The following is a 27,471-nucleotide window of genomic DNA, read 5'->3' as shown; positions in this document are numbered from 1 at the left end:
CTTAAGAGTTTGCCACCTGACTCTAGAGACTTCTGTGTCCTTGTGGTAGGAAACACTTCATTTCCAAAGTCCTATCCTTTCTTCTTTGTTTAGAAAATTCGTGTTATCAAAAGGTAGAATTGACTGTCATGGTTCTTGTAGATGGCATGCAGTTGGCTTTTGAGGGCAGAATGGAGAGATCTGTTGTCCATGAACGTTTACTTTAAGTAGTGTTTTTAGATACATCCAAACTTATTTGTTCAGTACACTTTTATTATGTGTCTTCTCTGGTCTAGGTATTAAAATCTGAAAATACAAAGTTAAATAATACCTAGTCATTAGCATCAAGGAATCTATCATGTGAAGTAGGAGATAGATAAATGAATACAAATTACATTATTATGCAAATGTGAAACAATAGAGAGTGTTACGAGAATACAGTTGTATAATTGAACAACACAGGTTTGAATTGCACAGGTCCACTTATGGATTTTTTTTTAATTAAAAAAAATTATTATTTTGGGGGGCACCTGGGTGGCTCAGTTGGGTAAGTGTCTGACTCTTGATTTTGGCTCAGGTCATGATCTCATCGTTCGTGGGATGGAGCCCCGAGTTGGGCTCTGTGCTTACAGCGTGGAGCCTGGTTGGGATTCTCTCTCTTTCTCTCTCTCTCTCTCTCTCTCTCTCTCTCTCTCTGCTCCTCCCTCTCTTGTGCTCTTTCTCCTTTTCTTTCTCAGAATAAATAAAAATAAGCTTAAAAAATTTTTTTTTAATATTTTCATTTTTTTAAAAGTATCACTACACTCAGCATGGGGCTCGGTTTATAATCTCAAGATCAAGAGTCACATGCTCTACTGACTGAGCCAGCCAGGCACCCCTGATTTTTTTTTTTTTTTTAGTAAATATAGTATGGTACTGTAAATCTATTTTCTCATGATTTTTTTTAATAACAGTTTCTTTTTTCTAGCTTACCTTATTGTAAGAATAAAATATATAGTATATATAACATGCAAAATGTGTGTCTATCAACTGTTAATCATTAGGCTTTTGGTCAAAAATAGGCTATTAATAGTAAAGGTTTTGGGCAGTCAAAAGTTACATGCAGATTTTGGCACCCCAAGCCCCAGTATTGTTCAAGTGTCAACTGTATAAAGAATATCAGACTGTCTTCTGAATTAGGTTAAGCTCAAGCTGAATTTTGCAGGACAGGTAAACATTACTAGTTGAAGTGAGGAGGGCCTTGATGGTGGAAGAAAAAACATATATAAAGGACATTGAGACTTGAAGTAACAATGATCCATTCTAGCACATTTGGTATGAATGAAATGAAAGATGCTTAAGGCAGAATATAAGGTTAGAGATATAGAGAACTTAGCTCTCTTTCTGAAGGTCTTGGTTTAAAATCTGAGAGAAGCCTTCCCTGACTCCCATATCTAAACTCTCCTTCTCAGTTACTTGCATTTCCCCTTTTATAACACTTGCTACAACTTGGAATTATTGTAGTTACTCTGTTTACTGCCTTCATGAAGGCAAGAATGACATGTAATAAGCTAGAGAGTTTAAACTTTATCCTGAACTCTTTGAAAGCCTTATATATTTTAAGCAAGAGAATAACATGATTCATTATGTATTTAGAAAAATCACAGTGATGGTGGAACCTACTGTATGCTAGGTATATAATGCTACGTGCTGAAAATGAAAAGATGACAGCACCCAGTCTTTGCCTTGAAGAGATTGCAATGTAGCTATGAGGTAGGGAAGCAAAGAAAGAAATATTGATATGGTAGAGATATCCATGAGTTCAGTGAAAGCAAAGAGGGAGGAGCTTGGTGTGGGTTTGTGGTCTAGAGTATGTATGTTATTTTGGCTGCTAGTGTATATTGATGAAGTCACTAAACTGATTTTAGTGATTAATCTTTGGGACTTCAAATAGCTTTTTATCATACTTCAGACATTTTGCAAGATGGTTATAGTGTGTTAGCCTTCTGCAGTGAGTGTCAGTTAGATTTGTCTCTCTTGATAGGTTGGAAGAACAAGATAGGCATTTCACCCATGACATAGATTTTTCTTTGTGAATTCTGATACCATGTATATCTCTTACTTGAATCTTACATAAGTATACCAACTTGTACAACTAAGGAATGTATAAGGAAAGAATCTTTTTTCTGTATGTGCAGAAATTGAATGTTTTCCATTAAATTTTTTTTTAATTTATCAGTTCTGCTGATGGTAACTAAGTGGTTGCTTCCTTTTCCAGGTAAAATGAAGAATGATGAATCTAATAAAGAAAATTCTTCAGAGATGGACTATTTAGAAAATGCTACTGTGATAGATGAATCTGCATTGACACCTGAGCAGAGGCTAGGCTTGAAACAAGCAGAAGAACGCTTAGAAAGAGATCACATCTTTCGACTTGAAAAAGTATACTATGTCATTTTAGTTGTTTGGAGGAAGATGCATGTTTCATAACTTTTCTTTGCCAAGTACAGCTCTTTTTTTTTTTCTTTTATTGCTAAGGCAGAGATAGCTTTCATTTTTCCTGACTTCCCTCTTTCCTTCTTTCTTCTCTCCCTTTGTTCAGTAAATCCTTATATCTGTGAATCTGACTTCATTCATTCTCATTCCAGGGGTCAACAAACTATGGGGTTATCCTCTTTTTTTTGCTTTTTGGTTGGTGAGTTTTGTGTTTTTTAAATTGTGATTAAAAAAACCCCTACTCCTTGTTTTTATAAACAAAGTTTTATTGGTACACAGCCATGCCCATTTGTTTACCTATTGTCTGTGGCTGCTTTCATGCTACCATGGCAGAGTTGCATTGAGTAGTTGCTCTAGAGAGCATATAGCTTGCAAAACATAAAATATTTATTATTTATCAAAGCATAAAATATTCATTATTTACCAAAGTAAATATTTACCAAAATATTTACCAAAGTAAAATATTTACCAAAGTTATTACTTTGTCCCTTTACAGAAGAAGTTTGTTGACCTTTGATTTATTCACTCATCAATAGATATGGAGTGCTTGTTACTTTCTAGGTACTATGCTAGGCACTGGGGATATATTGGTGAAAGTGGCAGTTTATGAATTAGAAGTGAATAGTCCATTTGGAATGATAAATTAGTAAATACTGTATGATGTATTACACTTTAACCCTTTTTCCTTGGTTTTCTACCTTTTCCTCTTTTTTCTCCCAAATTTACTGAGTATCTCCAGTGTATTAGGAACTGTTGTAGCCATTTGTATCTTGTTCCTGAGTACTAATTTTTTAATCTAGAAATACACCTTCCTAGCCTTAATAAAAACACTGCTAGGTATTGAAGGAAAGAATCATAAATCAATCTGTTCATAAATAGATATTTGGGATATTTGTGAATATGTATACAAGGAAATAGGTAATCATTCTTGATAAATAAGAAAGGAAAGAAAGAAATGGTATAATTTTGTAGAGTTTAGAAAAATGAGGTCATATCTAAATTGATGAAGGCGATCCTGGGTTATTAATAGGACAGAGTAGTCACCCTCTGAAAATAGAAAGGAATATTAAGGCCGTCGGGGCCCATAATGTAGAAGAGAATTTAGGTTCTGTACTAGCTAGTATCCCAAGCTAGTTAGAAGGAAGTCTTTTGCAATTTGCTATTTTACTTAGTCCTCTCTTTCCTATCATTTTCTTTTCCCTAAGTCTGGAATTAGTGCTATTCTGGATCTGTGTATTGTTAAGATAAATATTGAGTGCTTTTCATGTGCCGTGATCTAGTGATAAAAAGTTGAATTGGACGTGTGTGGCATTTTTAAAAACATGATGCTTCTCCTCTAGGAGTTTACTGATTAGAGAAAAACATGTAAGCAAATAACAGTAATAGTAACACTGTTGTTTGAAAATGGGATCTTAAAAGAGTGACCAGCTTGAATGCTTTATAAAGAGGTAACATTGGAATGGAGTCTGAAGGAGTAGTTAGGAATTGACTTGGTGAATTGGGGAAGGCTGATATAGGTGAATATTATATGGCATATATATAAAGAAAATGTGAAAGATGTGTTTTTAAGACAAGTTGGGGACTGGATGGGGTAAGATATGAAGCAGGAAAGATCAATTCTTGGGAGAAGGAAGAAGTTGGGGTGGAATGGATATTTGATGGTGGTGGGAAAGAATGGCCTGGGGTAAAAGAAAAGCTTGGAAGTGTGGAAGACGTATTATTTGTTGTTTGAATTTGTTTATTTGAATTTAGGCAATAATTATATAAGATGAGTGTGCCAGTACCAGCATAGATGTCTGTAATCTCTTTTCTTCCTGGCACCTCTTTGTCCTCCAAAACCTCTCGTTTCAATTGAGTGTACTTTTTTTTTTTTTAATGTTTTGTTTATTTTTGAGAGAGACAGAGAGACCAAGTATGAGCAGGGGAAGAGTAGGAGCAGAGAGAGAGGGAGACACAGAATCTGAAGCAGGCTCTAGGCGCTGAGCTGTCAGCACAGCTGAGCCAACCAGGTGCCCCAGTTGTTGAGTGCACTCTTAGTTAACCTTTTTTTTTTTTTTTTTTTTTTTTTTTTACCAGCTTTAGACATTCATTAAGAATATTCTTTTTTTTTTTAATTTTTTTTTTTTTAACGTTTATTTATTTTTGAGACAGGGAGAGACACAGCACGAACGGGGGAGGGTCAGAGAGAGAGGGAGACACAGAATCCGAAACAGGCTCCAGGCTCTGAGCTGTCAGCACAGAGCCCGACGTGGGGCTCGAACCCATGGACCGTGAGATCATGACCTGAGCCGAAGTCGGTCACGTAACCCACTGAGCCACCCAGGCGCCCCCATTAAGAATATTCTTAACTACTTGCTTTTGGTTTCATCAGGTCCTTTGGTTCACACTATACCCATAGATTATCTGATTGAGGAGTAAAGATGTAGATTTTTAAACTGTACCAAAGAAGGAATGAATCCAAGCTCTTAGATCAGAAGGGTAAATTTCCCCATAGTGAGTGTTAAATGTTGACTAGGAAATACTAGTTGACTAGTATTGTTGACTAGAATTTCCATGCCCAGAGAAAGGTTTATTGTGTGTGTTTAATGGCAAAATAAAATATAACTATAATAAAGGAATTTTAAAACATTTTTTTATTTGTTTCTCCTGTGAAACTAGAAGCTTCATGATAGAACATTTTTGTCCTATTTCCTGTTGTACTTAATATATTGCCTTGCACATAGAAGTTAGCCAATAATTGGAGGTAGTTTGCTTAGTGATTAAAGTGTATGGGTTTCGGAGTCATGGGGTCTATCTCTGCCACTTACTGGTTGGGTAACATTGGATAAGTTATTTAACTTCTTTAAACCTCAGTTTCTTCATCATTAGAATAGAGTTGATAAAAAAATAACAGCTCATTGGCTGTTAGGAGGGCTAAATACAGTAATACAAGTAAAGTTCTTGGCATAGTGCCTGGTATGTAGTAACCACTAAATAAAGATCAGCTATTTGTAGAATTGAATTTACCAAGGAGAGCAATTTTTATTATTACATTCTAAGATGATAGAAGCAGTTTTCAGTGTTAGAGATTTATCCAAGGTCAATTGAGATGTCATCTCAAGCTTTCTGACTTCCCGTTCAGTGTTACAACAAATTTTTCTTATGAAAAAAATCCAGACAAGTCCTTGTCCGCTAATATTTTACAACTGAAAAACTCGTGTCATAAGTGATTTCATGACTCCCTCATCAATATTCATAGCTTCAGGTGTTCTGTATTTATGCTTTTGACTCCTGAATCGACCCTTCTTGCCACATTCACCACTCTTCTTGAACCAAGTCAACATCATCTCTCTTCTGGATTGTTGCAGTATGCTCATAATGGCAATAAGCTCTTCCTGCTTCTGTTCTTGAAGGAATTAGGAAGAAGGCAAGTGATCCCTTTAAAAGTAGATTAGATCTTGTAGTTCTCTGCTTGAAAACCTTCAGTGTCTTCCTCTCACACTTGGAATAAAAGCCAGGGTCTTTTTAAGGGGCCTGTGACCTGGCCCCAATTACCCCTCTGCCAGTCATACACTAGGCTTTTTGCAGTTTCTCAAACATATTAGCACATTCCTGCTTCAGGGCCTTAGCATTAACATTTCCTTCTGCTTAGAATGTCTCTTACCAAATATCCACCCAGCTTAATCCTTCACTTCCTTTAAGTTTATCAGTAAAGTCTTAAGTGAGGACCCTTTTTTAAAAAAGTAGTTAATACTCCCACACCATATTCCTATTAATTTGTACATTTGTTTATTTATTACATGTCTCTGTACACTAGAATGTAAACTGTGAGAACAGAGAATTTGTTTTGTTTGTATTTCCCCAGCTCCTAGATAAATGTCTGACATAGTATGAGCTAAGAAGGTATTTAGGGAGTTAAGTATTAGTTGTGGTTAGAAACTAAGAGGTAGGAGTCTCTGCAAGGTCTTAATTCGTTCCCCAAGAAGGACAGATTTGAAAGAGTTTCTTTGGTTTGTTTTTTGTCTTTAAGTTTTTATTTAAATTCCAGTTAACATACAGTGTAATGATAGTGTCAGGTGTAAAGTATAGTGATTCAGCACTTCCATACAACACTTAGTGCTGATCACAAGTGCTCTCCTTAATTCCTATCACCTATTTAACCCATCCTCCTACCCACTTCTCTTTTGGTAACCAGTTTGTTCTCTGTAGTTAAGCATCTGTTTTTTGCTTTGCCCCCCCTTCTCCCCTTTGCTCGTTTGTTTTGTTTCTTAAATTCTACATATGAGTGAAATCACATGGTATTTGTCTTTCTCTGACTTATTTCACTTAGCATAACTCTCACTCCATCCATATCTTTGCAAATGGTGAAAGAATTTTTATACTACAAATCGAAATGACTATCGAACTGAATTTTCCTTTTTGCTTGTTGCCTTGGACAGATTATTTAATTCTTGAGATTTAGTTGCTTTGCCAGTAAAATGTGGAGTCATTAAATGATGGCTATATTTATTTTTAGTCTGGTAGGATTGTTGGTAAATTTGGGGTGAGAATCTTTTTGTCAGGAATTGCAGCCTATTGAAGATCAATCTGAGATAAAAATTTAAGCATTGCTGCAATTTCAGTATAAGGCACTAGAAATAATATTTTAAATTCAATGTGTATTTATTGTGTTTTTATAATTTTTCATTGTGTAATCAATATGGATAGAGCTGGTTTTGGATTCAGATATACATGAATTTAAATTCAGCATCTCCTACTTAATGTTGTATCCTTGTGAAAGTTACAAGCTGTATAAGCTTTTGTTTTCACATGTATAGAATGAAGATAATACCAATCTAATTGGATTATTAGGGGTATTAAAGTGACAAATTATGTGTGAAAACACCTAGTATGGTGCCTAGCACATAACAGGCCCTTTGAAATTACTAAGTTTTTAAAAATTATTTCAAGAGTAGATTTATAAAGTATGACTAAAGTACTATGATAATTTTGTGTGTCAGAATTGTTCCCTTCGGAATAGTTGACTCAAGAGAGTATCCATTTATTCCCATGAGCTTGAGATTCATTGGAGTGATTTTGGAACTCAGCTTTTGAAACTGTCTTCCATATTTGCAGTTCATTCTTTTGAACTCCCCTATTTGAGGGTGGATTTTATTTTTTATAATAAAAAGACAAAGTTTGAAACTGGTTTTTGGGACAACATTGGAATAAGACTAAGTAACAAGACTGACTTTTTTATCCTACATTGGATTCTAAAGACTATATTACATTATCATGTTGTTTGAAATTAGCATATAATTGCCTATGGTGACTGTTTTGAAAAGGACAACTATCTTTTCGGTATATAAGTACTGATTTGTTTATTAAAAATTTATTCCTTTAATGCCTATTTTTGTTACTTATATTTATGTCATCCAAATATATAGTCAAAAATTTACTTCTCTGTTTTTTGAAAATGTATTTTTTAACTTTTCAGCGCTCACCAGAATATACCAATTGCCGATACCTATGCAAACTTTGCTTAATTCACATTGAAAACATCCAGGGAGCTCATAAACATATAAAGGAGAAACGACATAAGAAAAATATTTTGGTGAGTTCTTTTTATAAAATATTTTATTTATATTTTGAATGGTAAAACTATATCAAAGATTAATTTATGAAACCAAAAATGAGGCATTTGTCCAGTCTTATATTGTTAACTAAAATGATAGCATTAAAAACTGTGATTGACTTTATCTTAGGTGGTCAGGAGGTTCTTTTCAGAGACCAGTCTTTTCATCCTAAAGTGTGTTGATTACTGAGTTTAAAACTGTCAGAGAGGGGCTCCTGGCTGTCTTATTTGGTAGAGCATGTGACTCTTGATCTCCAGGTTGTAAATTTGAGCCCCATGTTGGGTGTATAGATAACTTAAAAATAAAACCGAAATGAATGCATGAATGAATACATACATACTTACATACATACATAACTGTCAAGTACAGTCAGTCCACCTGATATTTATTGAGATTTTATGTGCTTGGTCTAGGCAGCGGTGAACAAGATAGTCGTGATTCCTACCCTCAGAGTGTCTAAAGTATTGGTGAAGGCGTACACTGAAAAAGAATTTAAGTATAACGAGTTTTATTAAAGGGAGAAATGTGGTGCTAAGGAAGTGTATACGAATGTTTTACTTAGTCTGCAACAGAGACAGTTTATCTGAGAAAGTGTCATTTGAGTTGAACTTTGAAGTAGTTTAAAAGAAAGGTGAATGGCACAGAGGAGTAAGCTGAGGGCATTTTACACAAAAAAGTATGAATAAAGTTCTCTAAGTTAGGAAATGATGTGGCATATTAGGAACTGAAAATGTCTAGTGTGACTGGGGCAAAGAGAGATAGGACGAAAATGATGTGAGGTGAAAGTAGAGAAGTCCAGACCATGTAGGGCTTTATGATGATTAGACTTTGGGAATTCATAATTTTTTAGTTAGCTATTTTTGTTTGAACATTTCGTAGACATAGATATGAATAGTGTTTTTAAAAATGATTAGTATTTTAGCTATTTAATTTTTTCTTTTCAAAGTTGTAATATTAATACTATGTAATCTACTTATGTCTCAGTCTCTGCTGGTGTATTTTCTCTGAGAAATACTCTTACCTGATCTTCCCAAAAAGTCTGGATTAGGTATTTCTGTGCTTGCATAGCAGCTTGATCAGAATGTATTGTGCATGTCTGCTTTCTCTCCTTTTCTTCTACACTTTCAATATCCAGTATTCTAGCAGGTAGGTTTAGTGTCTTATTTTTGTTTCTATATTGCTTAGGACAGTGTCTGACACATAGTAGGTGTTCAGTACATCTTTCTTGAAAAAGTGAATGCATTGAAGAAAATCAGAAATTCGGAAAAGAAATTCAGATTTTATTAGCCTATTTTGATTTAATTAGAGCTTCATAAGACTTAATGGAACAGAGACAAAGTGGTAGTTTAGGAGATAATAACTGAGAAATTTCAAGAAATGTTGAATGATGCTACTCATTAATTCCAGGAACCTCAGGGAGTTCCAAACAAGAAACTTAAAAAGAAAGCCAATACACATTATATACTTTATAAGGAAATGTTAGAACATTACAAAAAAGCAAACCTTAAAAACAGTCGTACTGGACTTCTGCTTTTGTTGAAATTGGAATAAAAAGGACTAGATTTACCTCACTCTTGAAATAACCAAAGGGGAAAAAAGGATAAAAATAGCTAACAGTGGTTTTCAAGCAATGAAGGACAGGCAGTGAATGGAAAACAAATGAGGTGAACCCAATGATTACTCCAGTTTGATTTCCATACTGCATTATAGGGAGGGGAACCCAATGAACTCCCAGAGGTGAGATGAACTTTAGTCCAGGGAATCCAGGGTGGCTAGAGTTTGTAGGATAGAATAACAAAAAAGAGAAAGCTTTTTTGTTGAAGAAACAAAAAAGAGAAAGGGGTGCCCAGGTGGCTTAGTCTGTTAAGCATTCCACTTGGGTTTGGCTTTGGTCATGATCTCACAGTTTGCTAGTTCGAGCCTTGCTGACAGCACAGAGCCTGCTTAGGATTCTTTCCCCGTCTCTTTGCCCCTCCCCTGCTTGTGCTCTCTCTCTCTTTCTCTCAAAATAAATAAATAAACTTGAAAAAAAAGAAAAAAAAAAAGAAATCCATAGGTGTAAAGACAGTCCCCTCAGAGTATTCAATACAGTACTGATTGGTACATGCATGTGAGAAAGCTGCCTAGAGCCAGGGAAAGAATCATCTGATGGAATTCAAACAGTGCTTGGTGCTCACATAGGGCTTTGAATAGTAAGTACCTTGCCACTATCCAGACTGGAAAACCTTCATGGGCATTGGGTGGAGTATGCAGAAAGATTCTGTTTCAGGAGTGGGGAATATATAACCCTAAACTAAATGCAGTCTGATCCTGACTAAAGTATTTAAAAGACAAGACCCAAAAGTACAGTTTCCAGTGTTTCAGACCAAAGGTTGAGAATGTTTATAGAAACACAGTATATCCATCACCACAAAAAAAGTTCATGTTGGCATTCAAAGATTATCAGGCATACAATGAAGCAGGAGAACACAAACCATGATGAGGGGAAAAACTGATTAAATTGACTCGAGAATTAGCAGAGGAAGACATCAAGGCAGTTAACTATATTCCTGATATTCCAAAAATTAAATAGAGACTTGGAAGATATAAAAAAGATTACAATTGAATTTATAGTAATGAAAACTACAGGGTCTAAGATGAAAAATACACTGGGTAGGACTAATGGCAGATCAGACGTTGCAAAAGAAAAAGTGAACTTGAACATACGATAATAGAGGCCATCCAAAATGAAATAGAAAGAGGAAAAAACTTGAAAAAAAGAAATAAAAGGTCACCCTTGAGCTCTGGCATAATTGATAATTTCTGTGCCAGTACACATATTCCAGAACACTGAAGAAGAGTATGGCTTCCTAATTGAGTCCATGAGGCCTATGTTATTCTGATACCAAAACCAGAAAAAGACATTACAATAAAAGAAAACTTAAGCCCTATATCCCTCATGAATAAAAATGCAAAAATTCTAAACATTATTTTAGCAAGTTGAATCTAAGAATAATTTTAAGGAAGAAATATATTATGACCAAGTGGGGCTTTATTCCAAGAGTGCAGTTTTGGTTTAGAAAACCAATGAATGTAATTTATCATATTAACAAACCAAAAAAACTATTTGATCATTTCAGTAGATGCTGAAAAAGCATTTAAAAAAGTTCTTATAAAAAGTCTCAGCAAGGGGCTCCTGGGTGGCTCAGTCGGTTAAGTGTCCAACTCTTGATCTCGACTCAGGTCTCAAGTTGATGAGTTCAAGCCCTGCATCAGGCTCTGCAAAGCTAGGAATAGAAGAGAACTTCCTCAATGTGATAAAGAACATCTATGAAAAACATACAGCTAATATCATACTTAATGGTGAAAGACTGAACACTCACTGTCTCCCTAAGATTAGGAGAAAAGATAGATACGAAAATGGTATAGCTTGGGGTGCCTGCGTGGCTCAGTCAGTTAAGTGTCTGACTTCAGCTCAGGTCATGATCTCACAGTCTATGAGCTCAAGCCCCGTGTCAGGCTCTGTGCTGACAGCTCAGAGCCTGGATCCTGCTTCAGATTCTGTTTCTCCCTCTCTCTCTGCCCCTCCCCTGACCATGCTCTGTCTCTCTCTGTCTCAAAAATAAATAAAAACGTTAAAAAAAATGGTATAGCTCTTGTGAAAATAGTATTGTGTTTCCTCAAGAAATTAAAAGTAGAATTACTGGGGTGCCTGGGTGGCTCAGTCAAGCATCTGACTTCGGCTCAGGGTCATGATCTCATGGTTCATGAGTTTGAGCCCTGCATTGGGCTCTGTGCTGGCAGATCAGTCTGGAGCCTGCTTCAGATTCTGTGTCTCCCTCTCTTTCTCTGCCCCTCCCCTGCTTGTGCTCTCTCCCTCTCAAAAATAAATAAACATTAAAAAAAAAAAGAATTACCATATGATCCAGCAGTTACACTTCTGAGTGTATGCTTGGAAGAACTGAAAGCAGGTCTTGAAGAAATATTTGTACACCTGTGTTCATAGTGCATCATTCATAATGACTAAAACATAGAAGCCACCCAAGTGTCCATCTGTAGATGAATGGGTCAGCAAAATGTTATATAAACATACAATGGGTGATAAAAAGGAAGGAAATTCTGATATACTATAACATGGATGAATCTTGAGGACATTATGCTAAATAAAGTAAGCCAGTAACAAAAAGACAAATACTATATGAATTCATTTACCTGAGATATTTAGAATAGACAGAATCATAGAGAAAGTAGAATGGTGGTTGCCAGAACCTTGCAGAGATGAGGGAATGGGGAGTTATCATGAATGGATATAGAGTATCAGTTTTGTAAGATGGAAATTCTGTGGATGGATGATAGTGATGGTTGTACAGTATGAATTTACTTAATGTCACTGAAATGTACCCTAAACAGTTAAGATAGTGAAATTTATGTGGTGTATATTTTATGACATTAAAAAAATTGGAGAAGAAAGAAGATAATGTTCACTCTTAACACTTTTATTCAATATTGTATTAGAGGTTCTAAAAGAAATAGCAAAACTGTATTTATAGATAATATAATTGTTTATATAGAATATTTAGTGAAATCTAGAAGTTAAAAAAAAACCCTATTTAAAATAGCATCAAAATATGCAAAGCTTGTGTACAGAAAACTATAAAACATTCCTGAGAGAAATGAAAGAGCTAAATAAATGGAGAAATCGTCTTGTTTGGGTGTTAGAAGAATTAATATTATTGTCAGTTCTTTCTAAACTGATGAATAGATTCAACATAATCCCAGCCAAAATCCTGATTTAAAAACTGATTCTAAAATTCATATGAGGGGCGCCTGGGTGGCGCAGTCGGTTAAGCGTCCGACTTCAGCCAGGTCACGATCTCACGCTCCGTGAGTTCAAGCCCCGCATCAGGCTCTGGGCTGATGGCTCAGAGCCTGGAGCCTGCTTCCGATTCTGTGTCTCCCTCTCTCTGCCCCTCCCCCGTTCATGCTCTGTCTCTCTCTGTCCCAAAAAATAAATAAACGTTGAAAAAAAAAAATTAAAATTCATATGAGAACACAAAGGCTCTATCTAGAAGATCCAAAACAACCTTGAAAGAGAACAAAGGTGGAAGACTAATACACTTTATTTCCAGACTTAACAAAGCCACAATAATCAAGACAGTGTGGTACTGGCATCAAGTGGACTAATAGATCAGTGGAACAGAATGGTGAGTCTAGAAATAGGCCCACACATGTGTGAACAACTGATTTTTGACGTTCAAAAGCAATTCAGTGGAGAAATGATAGTCTTCTAAATGTATGGCTCTAGAATAATTAGATCCATAATTTGTACTGTATAAAAAAATTACTCAAAATGAATAACAGACATAAATGTAAAACCTAAAAGCATAAAATTTCCAGAAGAAACTATAGGAAAAAATGTTTATAACCTTGGGTTAGTCACAATTTTAAAAAATATGACACTAAAGGACACAAATTATCAATGAGACTTCCTCAAAATTGCAAACTTCAGTTCCTTGGAAGATACTATTCAAAAAATGATGATATTAGCTACAGACTGGGAGAAAATACTTGCAAATCATGTATCTGGCAATAATTTATATGTAGAAGGTAGAAACAACTTTGAAAGCTCACTAATAAGCATAATGAGCACTGAGAAATGTATAAACTTGTTGAATCATTATATTGTGTATCTGAAACTAATACAACATTGTATGTTAATTATACTTCAATAAAAAAATTCAAAACCTCAGTAATAAACAGTCCAATAAAAGTATGGGCAGAAGATTGGAGTTGACACTTCATTACAAAAGATATACAGATATCAAACACATGAAAAGATGTTCAACGTTCTGTATCTTTACATTAGGGAAATCAATACAAGAATAGCTAAAAATAAAAAAAAAAATAACTGTACCAAGGTTTGTCAAGGATGTGGACACCGAACTGTAAGTCACAAACAGTACTGATGGAAATGTAAGGTAGTACTTGCACTTTTTAAAAACTTTTAGTTATTTTCAATAATTTTTTAATTGAGATATAATTGAGATTTAATTGAGATACATAGTTTTAGGTAGACAGCGTAATGATTCACTATACATTTTGCAAAATGATCACAATAAGTCTGGTTGTACAGCACCACACATAATAAATTTTTTGTCTTGAGGTGAGAACTTTTAAGATTGACTCTCTTAGCGGGGCGCCTGGGTGGCGCAGTCGGTTAAGCGTCCGACTTCAGCCAGGTCACGATCTCGCGGTCCGTGAGTTCGAGCCCCGCGTCAGGCTCTGGGCTGATGGCTCGGAGCCTGGAGCCTGTTTCCGATTCTGTGTCTCCCTCTCTCTCTGCCCCTCCCCCGTTCATGCTCTGTCTCTCTCTGTCCCAAAAATAAATAAAAAAACCTTGAAAAAAAAAAATTAAAAAAAAAAAAATAAAAAAAGATTGACTCTCTTAGCAACTTTCAAATATACAATGCATCATTACTAATTGTGGTCACCATGCTGTACATTACATTCCTAAGATTTATTTATTTTATAACTGAAAGTTTGTACCATCTAATCACTTTCACCCATCTTGCTCATCCCGACCAATCAGTCAGTTCTCTGTATGTATGTATGTATGTATGTATGTATTTATTTATTTATTTATTTTCAATATATGAAATTTATTGTCAAATTGGTTTCCATACAACACCCAGTGCTCATCCCAAAAGGTGCCCTCCTCAATACCCATCACCCACCCTCCCCTCCCTCCCACCCCCCATCAACCCTCAGTTTGTTCTCAGTTTTTAAGAGTCTCTTATGCTTTGGCTCTCTCCCACTCTAACCTCTTTTTTTTTTTTTTTTTTTTTTCCTTCCCCTACCCCATGGGTTTCTGTTAAGTTTCTCAGGATCCACATAAGAGTGAAAACATATGGTATCTGTCTTTCTCTGTATGGCTTATTTCACTTAGCATCACACTCTCTGGTTCCATCCACGTTGCTACAAAGGGCCATATTTCATTCTTTCTCATTGCCATGTAGTACTCCATTGTGTATATAAACCACAATTTCTTTATCCATTCATCAGTTGATGGACATTAGGCTCTTTCCACAATTTGGCTATTGTTGAGAGTGCTGCTATAAACATTGGGGTACAAGTGCCCCTATGCATCAGTACTCCTGTATCCCTTGGGTAAATTCCTGTCTCAGATTCAGGTCCTTTATCCATTTTGAGTTTATTTTTGTGAATGGTGTAAGAAAGTGGTCTAGTTTCAACCTTCTGCATGTTGCTGTCCAGTTCTCCCAGCACTATTTGTTAAAGAGACTGTCTTTTTTCCATTGGATATTCTTTCCTGCTTTGTCAAAGATTAGTTGGCCATACGTTTGTGGGTCTAGTTCTGGGGTTTCTATTCTATTCCATTGGTCTTTGTGTCTGTTTTTGTGCCAATACCATGCTGTCTTGATGATTACATCTTTGTAGTAGAGGCTAAAGTCTCTAGTAGAGGCTAAAGTACAGCTTTGTGATGCCTCCTGCTTTGGTCTTCTTCAAAATTACTTTGGCTATTCGGGGCCTTTTGTGTTTCCATATGAATTTTAGAATTGCTTGTTCTAGCTTCGAGAAGAATGCTGGTATCAGTTCTCTGTATTTATGAGTTCAGTTTGTGTTTTTTAGATTCCACGTATAAGTGAGATCATGTAGGATTTCTTTCTCTGTCTTATTTCACTTAACATAATGACCTCAGCATCCATCCCTGTTATAAATGTCTTTCTTTTTTTGGCTGAGTAATTTCTGTTGTATATATACACACATACACAATGGGAAGTATATATCTATATCTATCACATTTTTCATTCATCCATTCATGGGTACTTAGGTTGTTTCCATGTATTGGCTATTAGAAGTAATGCTGCAGTGAACATGAGGAGGTACAATATCTTTTTGAGTTAGCGTTTTTGTTTCCTTTGGGTAAGTACCCAGAAGTGGAATTGTTGGATCATGTGGTAGTACATCCACTTTTGAAAACACTTCAGCAGTTTAAAAGAAGTTAAACATACACCTAATACACTATCAGCTATTCTATTACTATGTATTTACCCAGTAGAAGTGAAAGCATATGTCTGTACAAATACTTGTATACTAATGTTCATGGCAGCTTTATATACAATTATTAGCCAAAAAATGCAGAGAAGCCAAATGTACATGAATAGGTAGGTGAAAGGATGTACAAATTGTGGTATATATTCATACCATGTTACTCTGTTTGGCATAAAAAGGAATGATCTGTTGATATATACAACACAGATGAATCTTAACATAATTAACATGAGTGAAAGAAGCCAGATAAAAATGAGTATGTATTGTGTGATTCCATTTATGTAAAACTCTAGAAAATGCAAACTAAACTGTAGTTGTCAAAAGCAGGTCATTGGTTGCCCAAGTATGTGTGTAAAAGGGTGGGAGAGTGGTCACAAAGGGATATGAAGGAATTTTTATGTGTGATTGATACATTTATTACGTTGACTACAGTGATGGTTTTATGGTGGTATATGTATGTCAGATATCAGCCAAATTGTAAACTTTATATTTGTGCTGTTTATGTCAATTACATTTCAGTAAAGTACTTTTTATAAAAGCAGTCAAAAAGAAAAGGTGGGGTCACCCATAAAGGTATATTTAACAATATCTTAGCACGATATCTTAACAATATCTAACAATACTAAGCACAGAATATATTGATGGATAAATGAAGTGAGTTAACCTCCAAAAGACCCTCAGTAAAGGAAGTTCTAAAGGCTGTATTTTAGACTAAAAATGATCTTTGAGGAAATAAGAGAGTTGGAAGAAGGATTGGAGAGTTAAAGATACATCGGTTGAATAAAATGACAGTAACAACAACAACAACAATAGCATTCAGTTTGTCATGGAGAAAAATGCAGGCTAGTACTAAAATACTAACAATAATAGGATGTAAATTTCGAGAGGGTTATCCAAATTAAAACTTTAAAAAGATTTTCTGGTTTGGAGGAGAATAAAAGATACTGGTTTGTTTTAGATATTGTTAGGTTAAGTATCCATGTTGAAATACCTAGGGTATACATTTTATGAGTAGCAAAAAAGTATAACCTCTGAACTATTAGAGGTAGAAAGATTGAATAAGATAATGAAAAAGCCTCCATCCCAAACAATGGGCAGATTTGGGGTAGGGCACAAGGCTTGATGGTGTCAGGAAAAACAGATTAAAAAGCTCAATCATACTAATTTTATGCATATCCAAAAAGATAATTGAACTATATTTTCCAGTAAAAAGACTAATATAGATTTTTTTTTTAATTTATAAAGAATTTATTGTGTACCTTCAGCTTCTGCTTTAGGTACTGCTGCTACGGAAATGTAAAAAGAAGTACAGCTCCATAACCTGTGGACATAAGGAGTTTGCGGGCATATAAGCAAATGGTTGATTGAGAAAGAATGTGGTTAAGTGTCATAGTAGATGGTTTTTAGAATATGGTATGACAGCAGATTGGGACTTATGTAACAGTTTGTGTAGTGAGTCAGAAAAGGTGAATAGAGAATATGATCCTGGTTCTTAATAATGTTAGCCAAATGTAGAAATGAGAATGTATCTTTATGGAAGAGAAACCATCACGTGGAGGGTTGGTTTGAGGCAAGAAATGGCAGAGTGTGTTCAGGAAACAACTAGTAGTTTAGCATAACTGAAGCACACAAAGGAGAGGATGAAATATATGGATAATTGGACAGTTAGGCAAAAGCCTGATCATGAATGAATATGTATACTTAACACTGTTTGAATTTTATTTTGAGGTTTATGGAGCTTAATGACATGTATTTTGCAAACTCTTTCATACTCAAGTGTGAAAGAATCTTTTGAACCACTTGACACCTGTCAGAATGGCCAACATTAACAATTCAGGCAACAACAGATGTTGGCGAGGATGCGGAGAAAGAGGATCTCTTTTGCATTGTTGGTGGGAATGCAAGCTGGTGCAGCCACCTTGGAAAACAGTATGGAGGTTCCTCAAAAAAATCAAAATAGAACTACCCTACTACCCAGCAATTGCACTACTAGGTATTTATCCAAGGGATACAGGTGTGCTGTTTTGAAGGGACACATGCACCCCCATGTTTATAGCAGCACTGTCAACAATAGCCAAAGTATGGAAAGAGCCCAAATGTCCCTCCATGGATGAATGGATAAAGAAGATGTGGTACATATATACAATGGAGTATCACTCCGCAATCAAAAAGAATGAAATCTTGCCATTTGCAACTACATGGATAGAACTGGAGGGTATTAGGCTAAGTGAAATTAGAGAAATACAAACATCATATGACTTCACTCATATGAGGACTTTAAGGGACAAAACAGATGAACATAAGGGAAGGGAAACAAAAATAATATAAAAACAGGGAGGGGGACAAAACAGAAGAGACTCATAAATATGGAGAACAAACTGAGGGTTACTGGAGGGGTTGTGGGAGGGGGGATGGGCTAAATGCGTAAGGGGCACTAAGGAATCTACTCCTGAAATCATTGTTGCACTATATACTAACTAATTTGGAAGTAAATTAAAAAAAAAAAAAAAAAGAATCTTTTGAAAGGTCTAGGTTTGGGGAGACCAGTTAGTCTCTCATGATAATCCAGTCAGGCAATGATGAACATTTGATAAGAAGGAGTAGACAGTCAGAATGGAGTTGAGGTTAGAACTTTAAGAGATTTAGGATGTAAAATTGTGGAGGTGGAGGCCTAGGATGTCTAGAGTGATCATAAGGTATTTGATTTGAGGTGTTATTATAGGTTGTGGTGCCATTTACTCAGGAAATACAAAAAAAAAGTTTTTGAATATACTGAATTTGAAACACTTGCAGGGTATTTCAATTAGAGATGTCCACCAATAAGTTGAATCTAATGATCTGGAATTTATAATAGGAGCTACAAATTCAGATTTGGTAATCTTTAGCATATTGAAGTCATGGGTGTGGGTGAGATAACCCAAAGGAACCAGGAGAGAAGATCAAAGAATACAAATGTTTAAGGGACTAGTAGAAGAAGAGCAACCAATAGACTGGAGAATGATCAGGAAAATAAGAAGAATAGAGACAGAAAGTAAAGACCTGGAGGCCCAATAGCACATATAGTATTTTATGGCTGGTAACTATTTAACTATGGATATTGCCTAAAATTTTAGCAGAAGTAGGAGGAATGGTTGGAGGAGGGCTTAAAAAGGCAAGCTGAAACTAAATTGCTGTGAATTCCTTATTAAAAGGATGGGGCATTATCTTATCGGTGCCCTTGAAGGTGTTTTGTTTTTTTGTGTGTGCCATTGAAGGTTTTAAAAAATGATTTTTATTGCAGTAAAATATATATGACATAAAATTTATTATTTTTTCCATTTTTAAGTGTACAGTTCAGTGACATTAAGTACATTCACATGATTGTACAACCATCTGCACTATGCATCTGTAGAACTTTTTATCATCCCATATTAAAACTCTGTACCCATTATACAGTAACTCCTCATTCCCCTCTTCCCTTTGCACCTGGTTTTGTGTCTGTGTACTTGGCTAGCTATTGTAGGTACCTCATATAAGTGGAATCCTACAATGTTTGTCCTTTTCTGCAAATTTCACTTAGTATTTTATCTTAAAGGTTCAACCATAATGTAGTATGTATTAGATTTCCTTCCTGTTAATGTTGAATAGTAGTCCATAGTACCATGTTTTGTGTATCCATTCATCCATCCATTTATTCTATTTGGGTCATTTCTACTTTTTGGGTATTGTGAATGATACTGGTATGAACATTGGTAGAGTAAATACTTGTTCGAATCCCTACTTTCATTTCATTTGTGTATATACCCAGAAGTGGAATTGCTGGATCAAATGGTAAATACATGTTAAATTTTTTGAGAAACTGCCATACTATTTTCTACAGTGGCTACACCATTTTAGATTCCTACTAGCAATGCCTAAGGGTTCAATTTCTCTATATTCACAAAACTTTTGTTTTTTTTCTGTTTTGTAATAGTTATCTTACTAAATGTGAATAGGTATTTCATTGTCCTTTTTATTTCCATTTTCCTAATGATTACTGAGGTTGAACACCTTTTTGTGTACTTACTGCCCATTTGTATATCTTCTTTGGAGAAATGTCTATTCAAGTCCTTTGACCACTTTTGAATTGGGTTGTTTTCTTGTTGTTAAGTTTTAGGAGGTCTTTATATGTTCTGAATATTAATCCCTTATCATATATGTGATTTGCAAATATTTTCTCCTATTCTGTGGGTTGCCTTTTTACTCTGTTAATTGTGTTGTTTGATGCACTGAAGTTTGATTTTCATAAATTCCAATTTGTCTAATTTTTCTTTTTTTGTCTATGTGGTTTTTTTATGTTTCATATCCAATAAATCATTGCCAAATCTAGTGTCATGAAACTTTCCTGTTTTCTTCTAAGAGTTTTATAATTTTTCTCTTACATTTAGGTCTTTGATCCATTTTGAGCTAATTTTTGTATATTGGTATAAGATAAGGGTCTATACTGCATATGGATGTCCAGTTTTCCTAGCATGATTTGTTGAAAAGCCAGTCCATTTGCCATTGGACAGTCTTGACACCCTTATTAAAAATCATTTGGCTATATATATGAGTATCTATTTCTGGGCTATGTGTTTTATTCTGTTGACCTATACATCTGTCTTTATACCAGTACCATACTGTCTTGGTTACTGTGGCTCTTAGAGTAAGTTTCAAAGTCAGGAAATGTGGATTCTGTAACTTCGTTGTTGTTTTTAAAGATTGTTTTGGCTGTTTAGGGTCCCTTAAGATGCTATGTGAATTTTAGGATTAATTTTCCTATTTTTGCAAAAAAAATCAATCCCATTTTAATGGGATTGTATTGAATCTGTAGATTACTTTGAGTAGTATTGACATCATCTTAACAATATTAAGCCTGCCAGTCCATGAACATGGGATGTCTTTCTGTTTATTCATGTCTTCTTTTATTTCTTTAAGTGTTTTATTGTTTTCAGTGTACAAAGTCATTCATCTCTTTGGTTAAGTTAATTTCTAAGTATTTTATTCTTTTTGAGGCTATTTTATTATTATTATTTGTTTTAAATTTATTTTGAGAGAGAGACTGGGGTGGGGGGAGTAGAGAGAGAGAGAGAATCCCCAGTAGGCTCCACAGTCAGCGTGGAGTCCAGCGTGGGGCTCAGTCTCATGATCGTGAGATCAAGACCTGAGCCTAAGTCAAGAGTTTGATGCTTAACCAGCTGAGACACCCAGGTGTTCCTTTTTGAGGCTATGTTGAATGGAGTTGTTTTCTTAATTTCCTTTTCAGATTGTGTATTGTTAGTGTATAGAAATGCAACTGATTTTTGCATGTTGATTTGTATTCTACTTTACTGAATTTGTTCATTAGTTCTAACAGTTTTTTTTTAATGGCATCTTTAGGGTTTTTTACATATTAGCTTGTTATCTATGAATAGAGATAATTTTATTTCTTCCATTCCAAGTTAGTTGCCTGTTATTTCTTTTTCTTGCCTAATTCCTCTGGCTAGCACTTCTAATAATATGTTGAATAGAAGTGGTAAAAATGGGCATTCTTTTTTTTTTTTTTAATGTTTATTTTTGAGAGGGAGTGCGAGCAGGGGAGGAGCAGAGAGAGAGAGGGACTGAGTATCTGAAGTGTGCTCTGCACTGTCAGCAGTGAGCCCAGTGTGGGGTTCTAACTCATGAACCATGAGATCATGACCTGAGCTGAAGTCGGATGCTGAATCAACTGAGCAACCTAGACACCCCGAATATTGGCATTCTTGACTTGTTCCTGATCTTAGAGAAAAAGCTTTTAGTCTTTAACCACTGAGTTTAATGTTAGCAGTGAGTTTTTATATAGGTCTTTATTATGTTGAGGTCATTTCCTTTTATTCCTAGTTTGGTGAGTGTTTTTGTTTTTGTTTTTGTTTTTTTTAACCACAAAAGGGTGAATTTTGTCAAATGCTTTTTCTGTATCAAGATATTCAAGTCATTTTTTTTTCTTTCATTTATTAAGATGGTGATTACGTTGATTGACTATTGTATGTTGAACTCTTCTTGCATTACAGGAAAAAATTGCACTTGGTCATGCTATATAATCTATTTAATATTTTGCTGCATTTGGTTTGCTAGTATTCTGTTGAGGATTTACTGAAAGTTTTGAAGTAGGAGACTAACTGGTAGATGTAAGGGGAATGGGATGAATGGCCAGAGAGTGGAAATAGATGACTCGTTAGCAAGCTCTTACTTCTTGGGCATGTTTTCTCTCTCTCTCTCTCCCCCCCCCCCTCTCTCTCTCTCTCTCTATATATATATATACACACACACACCATATATACATATATTTTAATGTTTACTGATTTTTGAGAGAGACAGAGCATGAACAGGGGAGGAGCAGAGAGATAGGGAGACACAGAATCAGAAACAGGCTCCAGGCTCTGGAGCTGGCAGCACAGAGCCCGACACGGGGCTTGAACCCACAAACTGCGAGATCATGACCTGAGCCAAAGTCGGACGCTTAACTGAGCCACCCTGGTGCCCCGGGCATGTTTTCTTAGACTAAACTAATTCTTTCCAGAACTTACCAGATATCACCAGAAACACCACCATTTGTTTACCCAGTTGCTTTGGAAAAGCACTTTTGAGTCATCTTTGATTTGTCTCTCTCATCTACATCCCACATTCAAACTGTTAACAAATTCTATAGCGTTTACCTTGAAACATTATATATTCCAAATTGAGTCATTTGCACACACTCTACTCTTTCTGTTTGGAATTTTCTTGTTTGTTTAATAGTGGAAAGCTATTACCATCCCTAGGGTTTAAATTATTTTTAATGTTTATTTTTGAGAGAGAGAGCATGAGTGGGGGAAGGGCAGAGGGGGAGACACAGAATCTGAAGCAAGCTCCAGGCTCTGAGCTGTTAGAACAGAGCCCAGTGTGGGGCTCAAACTCATGAACCCTGAGAACATGACCTGAATCAAAGTCCAATATTAACCGACTGAGCCACCCAGGTGCCTCTGGGATTTTTTTTTTTTTTTTTAAACTAGTCTCTATGCCCAGTGTAGGGCTCAAATGCATGATCCTGAGATGAAAAGTCCCATGTTCTCCCAACTGAATCAGCCAGGCACTTCTACTCTTTTTGTTTTAGTCTAAGTTACCACCATCTTTAACCTGGACTCTTTCCAATTTACCCTTCCTTCTTGCCCCCCACAGTCCATTCTTTTTTCATTTATCAGCCTGGACTGTTCTTTTAAAATATGTTATAACATGTGGGGGCACTTAGGTGGCTTAGTCAGTTGAGCGCCCAACTCTTGACTTTGGCTTGGGTCATGATCTCCTGGTTCGTGGGTTTGAGCCCTGCATCGGGCTCTGTGCTGATGGTGTGGAGCCTGCTTGGAATTCTCTCTGTTTCAAAATAAATAAATAAACTTAAAAAAAAAAAACAACAACATGTCATAACATGTTACTTCCTGCTCATAGCTCTTCACTGGCTTCCCAACTTAGAATAAAAGTTTAAGTCCTTATCACGTATCATAAGGTCATACAATATTTGGCTTCTAGTTAACTTTTCAGCCTCATCATTTAGTTACCTCTTTAATCACATTGATCTCTTCAAATAACATTAGGTAGGTACTTTGTTGCCTCTTAAGTCTTTGCATTTATCATCTCTGTGTCTGAATGCTGTTCCCTCAGAAATTTAAACATTTCTGTTCTTCATTTTTAGGTTTCTGCCAAATATTACCTGCTTAGAGTTACCTTTGTCCACTCTATTCTAAAATAATACCCCCTACCCATCAAACTCGTCTCTCACCCTGTTTGATTTTTCTTCATAGCTTTATCTGACATGAATGTATATATTTATTTGTTGTCTATTTCCTCTAACTAGAATTTAACTAAAAATTTGGAAGAAAAATGAAGCTGTCTTACGGCCATGTTTGATTTTCTATACCTTAGGTAAACTTTATTTATGTTAAGACTGAATATAGTAACAATGAATAAAATTAGGAATAGACCAGTCTTTGTTTAAGTGCAGTGTAGGGGTGGAGGAGAGCGAACAAACTACTTCTGGTTTTTCAATTTGTTGGGAACTACATGTATCAAAAATAAGAGAATGTCTCTTGACTAAAATGTGGTAATAGAAAATGCCATTATTATAATATTAAAGAAATGATATGGTCTTCGTTGTGGTAAAAAAAAAAAAAGTAAAGGAAATAGGACGAGATTGTGTGGATGATTTTCTTCTTTGTATTTTCCTATGTTTTATGTAGCTTTTGCAGTTAGCATGTATTTTTTTAAAAAATCAAAATAATAGGGGCACCTGGGTGGCTCAGTTGGTTGAGTGTCTGACTCTTGGTTTCGGCTTGGGTCATGGTATCACGGTTTGTGGGTTCAAGCTTGCATCAGGCTTCGTGCTGACAGTGCGGAGCCTACTTGGGATTCTCTCTCTCCCTCTATCTCTCTCTGCCCCTCCCTCACTCACTCTCTGTCTCTCAAATAAATAAACTTAAAAAAAAATTTAAAAATCAGAATAATAAATCAATCTTTAAAAATCGTGTATATATAATATAGTCTCTCTTTAGCTTTTTGGTTTAAATTGGCTTTCAAACTTTCAGTAGAATCAGGGTTTTGGGAAACATTTTGCCTAGTATTAGATGGATAAAAGAACAGAAAGAAATCAAATGTAAATGGTATTCTGTATAACAAATGTGATGATAGTGTCTAGGATGTTTTCCTGTGACCGTTTAATCTGGTATCATGTGCAGATCAGAGAGGATTCAAGACTTTCTCCTCCATCTGAAACAATCTTTTTGCTGCAGCAAAATTATCCACAGAATTATCAGCTAAGTGTTTTACTTACAGTATTTTGGCTTTGATGTAGCATTTCAGAATTTATGAAGACAGTACAGTAGAACAAGTTTTAGTTTTTAATGTTTAATAATAACCTCCCCCCAAAGACTTCTTAATCTTCCAGTACTTACAACATTTCTGTCTCTTGTTCATTTCCATATCCTAGGTGTCTTAAATTAAATCTGGCATATAGAAGGTGAATATTTGTTGAGTTAATATATTTATGTTCTTCTATCCTAAATATAAGGACATTAAAGTAGAAAAAAAATTTTTTTATGTTATTGTTAAATGTTACATTAATAGGAAAAACAGGAAGAAAGTGAGCTTCGTTCTCTGCCACCTCCTTCCCCTGCCCACTTGGCTGCTTTAAGTGTTGCAGTTATTGAATTAGCAAAAGAACACGGAATAACAGATGATGACCTCAGAGTCCGTCAGGAAATTGTGGAGGAAATGTCAAAGGTTATAACAACATTTTTACCAGGTACAGATACGCTTTATGCTTAATTAGTAAAATCATAAACTTTACCCCTTGCTTCTTGCTAAACTTAGTGTAAATTTCTTAATGTTTCCTTTCTGTTTGTTTCTCCCATCTTAAAAGTAGATGAATTTAATTATTTTATAAGTGAGTTTTTGGGAAATATTTCAGAAAAGTAAAATAGAGAATTATGACAATAAGAAGAGTTTTAAAATGTCAGATATAGGAAAATTTCTTATACGTCAAATATTATATTTTATATTATTTTTCAGTATCTTTGACTTCTGAGTGGACATTTTAATTATATTATTTTCAGTGCGTATATTCCAGCTAGTCACTGAAAAAGATTCTTATGGCCGATGGTGAGGAAAAATTAATTTACTTTAAGTAGGTTCATTACAAGTAAAATTTGCCCTTTTATTTCTTTTTGACTCTGCTCTTTCTTTACAGAAAGCTTATATTTTTGGTGTAAGGGGGAGTTGTGCCAGGTTTATTGTAGACATTTATATAAAGATTATATTTGCTTAACACTTAATACTGTTTTTGCATCAGTATTGAATTTAAGTAAATGTCTATTCAATAAAACTTATTTCTCACCACCAGCGGGATTTTGGGCAGTTGACAAATTACAGTTTTATATAGAGCCATTTGTGAGATTTATAAGAAAATATAAAATTGAAATTAAAAAATGGAAAACATTTTCATTTCATTTCATATCTGTAATGTGGTTTTCTACCTAAAGTATAATGAATACTAATTTAAATTATATACAGAAATAATTTACTATTTTGAGAAGAAAAATGCAGACACCTGGCTGGCTCAGTCGGTAGAGCCTGCAGCTCTTGATCTTGGGGTTGTGAGTTCGAGCCCCATGTTGTGTGTGGAGCCTACTTTAATTTTTTTTTTTTTATGTTTAATTTTTGAAGGTGAGAGACAGAGCATGAGTGGGGGAGGGGCAGAGAGAGAGGGAGACATAGAATCCAAAGGAGGCTCCATTCTCTGAGCTGTCAGCACAGAGTCCCACATGGGACTCGAACTCAGAAACCATGAGATCATGACCTGAGCTGAAGTCGGGTGCTTAACCAACTGAGCCACCCAGGCGCCCCTGTGGAGCCTACTTTAAAAAAATAAGTAAAATATATTAAAAAATGGACAGAAAGGAAGTTTTTATGATGTTAATGATTTCAGTGATTTTCAGACGTTTTGTGAACTTGAACAGTAGACTTCTATCTATACAAATGAGTATAAACTCACACTTTCTAAGAAACTGAACCTGCCTGAGTAGTCCCAATCATGTTATTTTCAACTTGCCCTCTGGTGAGATCCTTTTAAAATTTACCTTACGATGATTTTTGAATAATGTATTTGATAGTTTGAAAAAGATATAAGTTGTATGTTATTATTCCTATATATTTTGGTCTATGAAATCTTGAAACACCACAGGGTTTTTTGTTTGTGTTTTGTTTTTTCTTGGGGGGGCAGTTTAGGTTTATAATATCAAGTGACGAGCCTTCATTTTGTATTTTTAAAGAGCATTGGCATTCAATGTCTATGATCCCTTCCCCATTTAAAGTGCTATTATCTCTTACATAAATATAAATATCTAAGAGTAAATAAATGTAGTTTATGACAGTAGCTATACCTAGGTTAGTACATTTTCACTGTTACATATTAAATATCAAACATACTTCTAGTCATTCCTAAATGAACTGTTACTAATATTTTGTGTGTAAACACTGGACTTTTATGAGTAATTTCTTCCTTCTCTGTCCCTGAATCCCATAACTGAGAAACATTTTTATTTTTTTGCAGATCAGTTAGAAAGGATGTCATTCTTCTGTAAATGTTGTCCTAGAATTGAAGACACAGAATTGAAATATATGTAATTTTCCTATTATCGTTTTTAAGAAATTTCTCATATTTGCACACTATTTCATGCTTTCATATTTTTTCCTTTATTTCCAGAGTGTTCACTTAGGTTGTATGGCTCATCTCTGACTAAGTTTGCTCTGAAAAGTAGTGATGTTAATATAGATATAAAATTTCCTCCCAGGGTAAGTAATTATGAAAACACTTTTTTATGTGGTTCTT

General features: G+C 35.2%; 1 protein-coding gene across 11 annotated transcripts in view; it reads left to right on the top strand.

The window, feature by feature from the left end:
- TUT4 (terminal uridylyl transferase 4) overlaps nt 1-27,471 on the top strand; it is a 137,057-nt gene that overhangs the window by 34,887 nt on the left and 74,699 nt on the right. For all 11 annotated transcript variants that reach the window (XM_030324613.1, XM_030324612.1, XM_030324607.1 and 8 more), the window contains 4 exons: nt 2,237-2,400; nt 7,910-8,026; nt 25,209-25,386; nt 27,346-27,434. In XM_030324613.1, coding sequence (XP_030180473.1) covers nt 2,237-2,400; nt 7,910-8,026; nt 25,209-25,386; nt 27,346-27,434 — 548 coding nt within the window. The remainder of the gene's footprint in view (nt 1-2,236; nt 2,401-7,909; nt 8,027-25,208; nt 25,387-27,345; nt 27,435-27,471) is intronic.

The sequence above is a fragment of the Lynx canadensis genome, chromosome C1, assembly GCF_007474595.2.
Source record: "Lynx canadensis isolate LIC74 chromosome C1, mLynCan4.pri.v2, whole genome shotgun sequence".
Classification (NCBI taxonomy): Eukaryota; Metazoa; Chordata; class Mammalia; order Carnivora; family Felidae; genus Lynx; species Lynx canadensis.
This window is presented reverse-complemented; position numbering and strand designations above follow the sequence as displayed.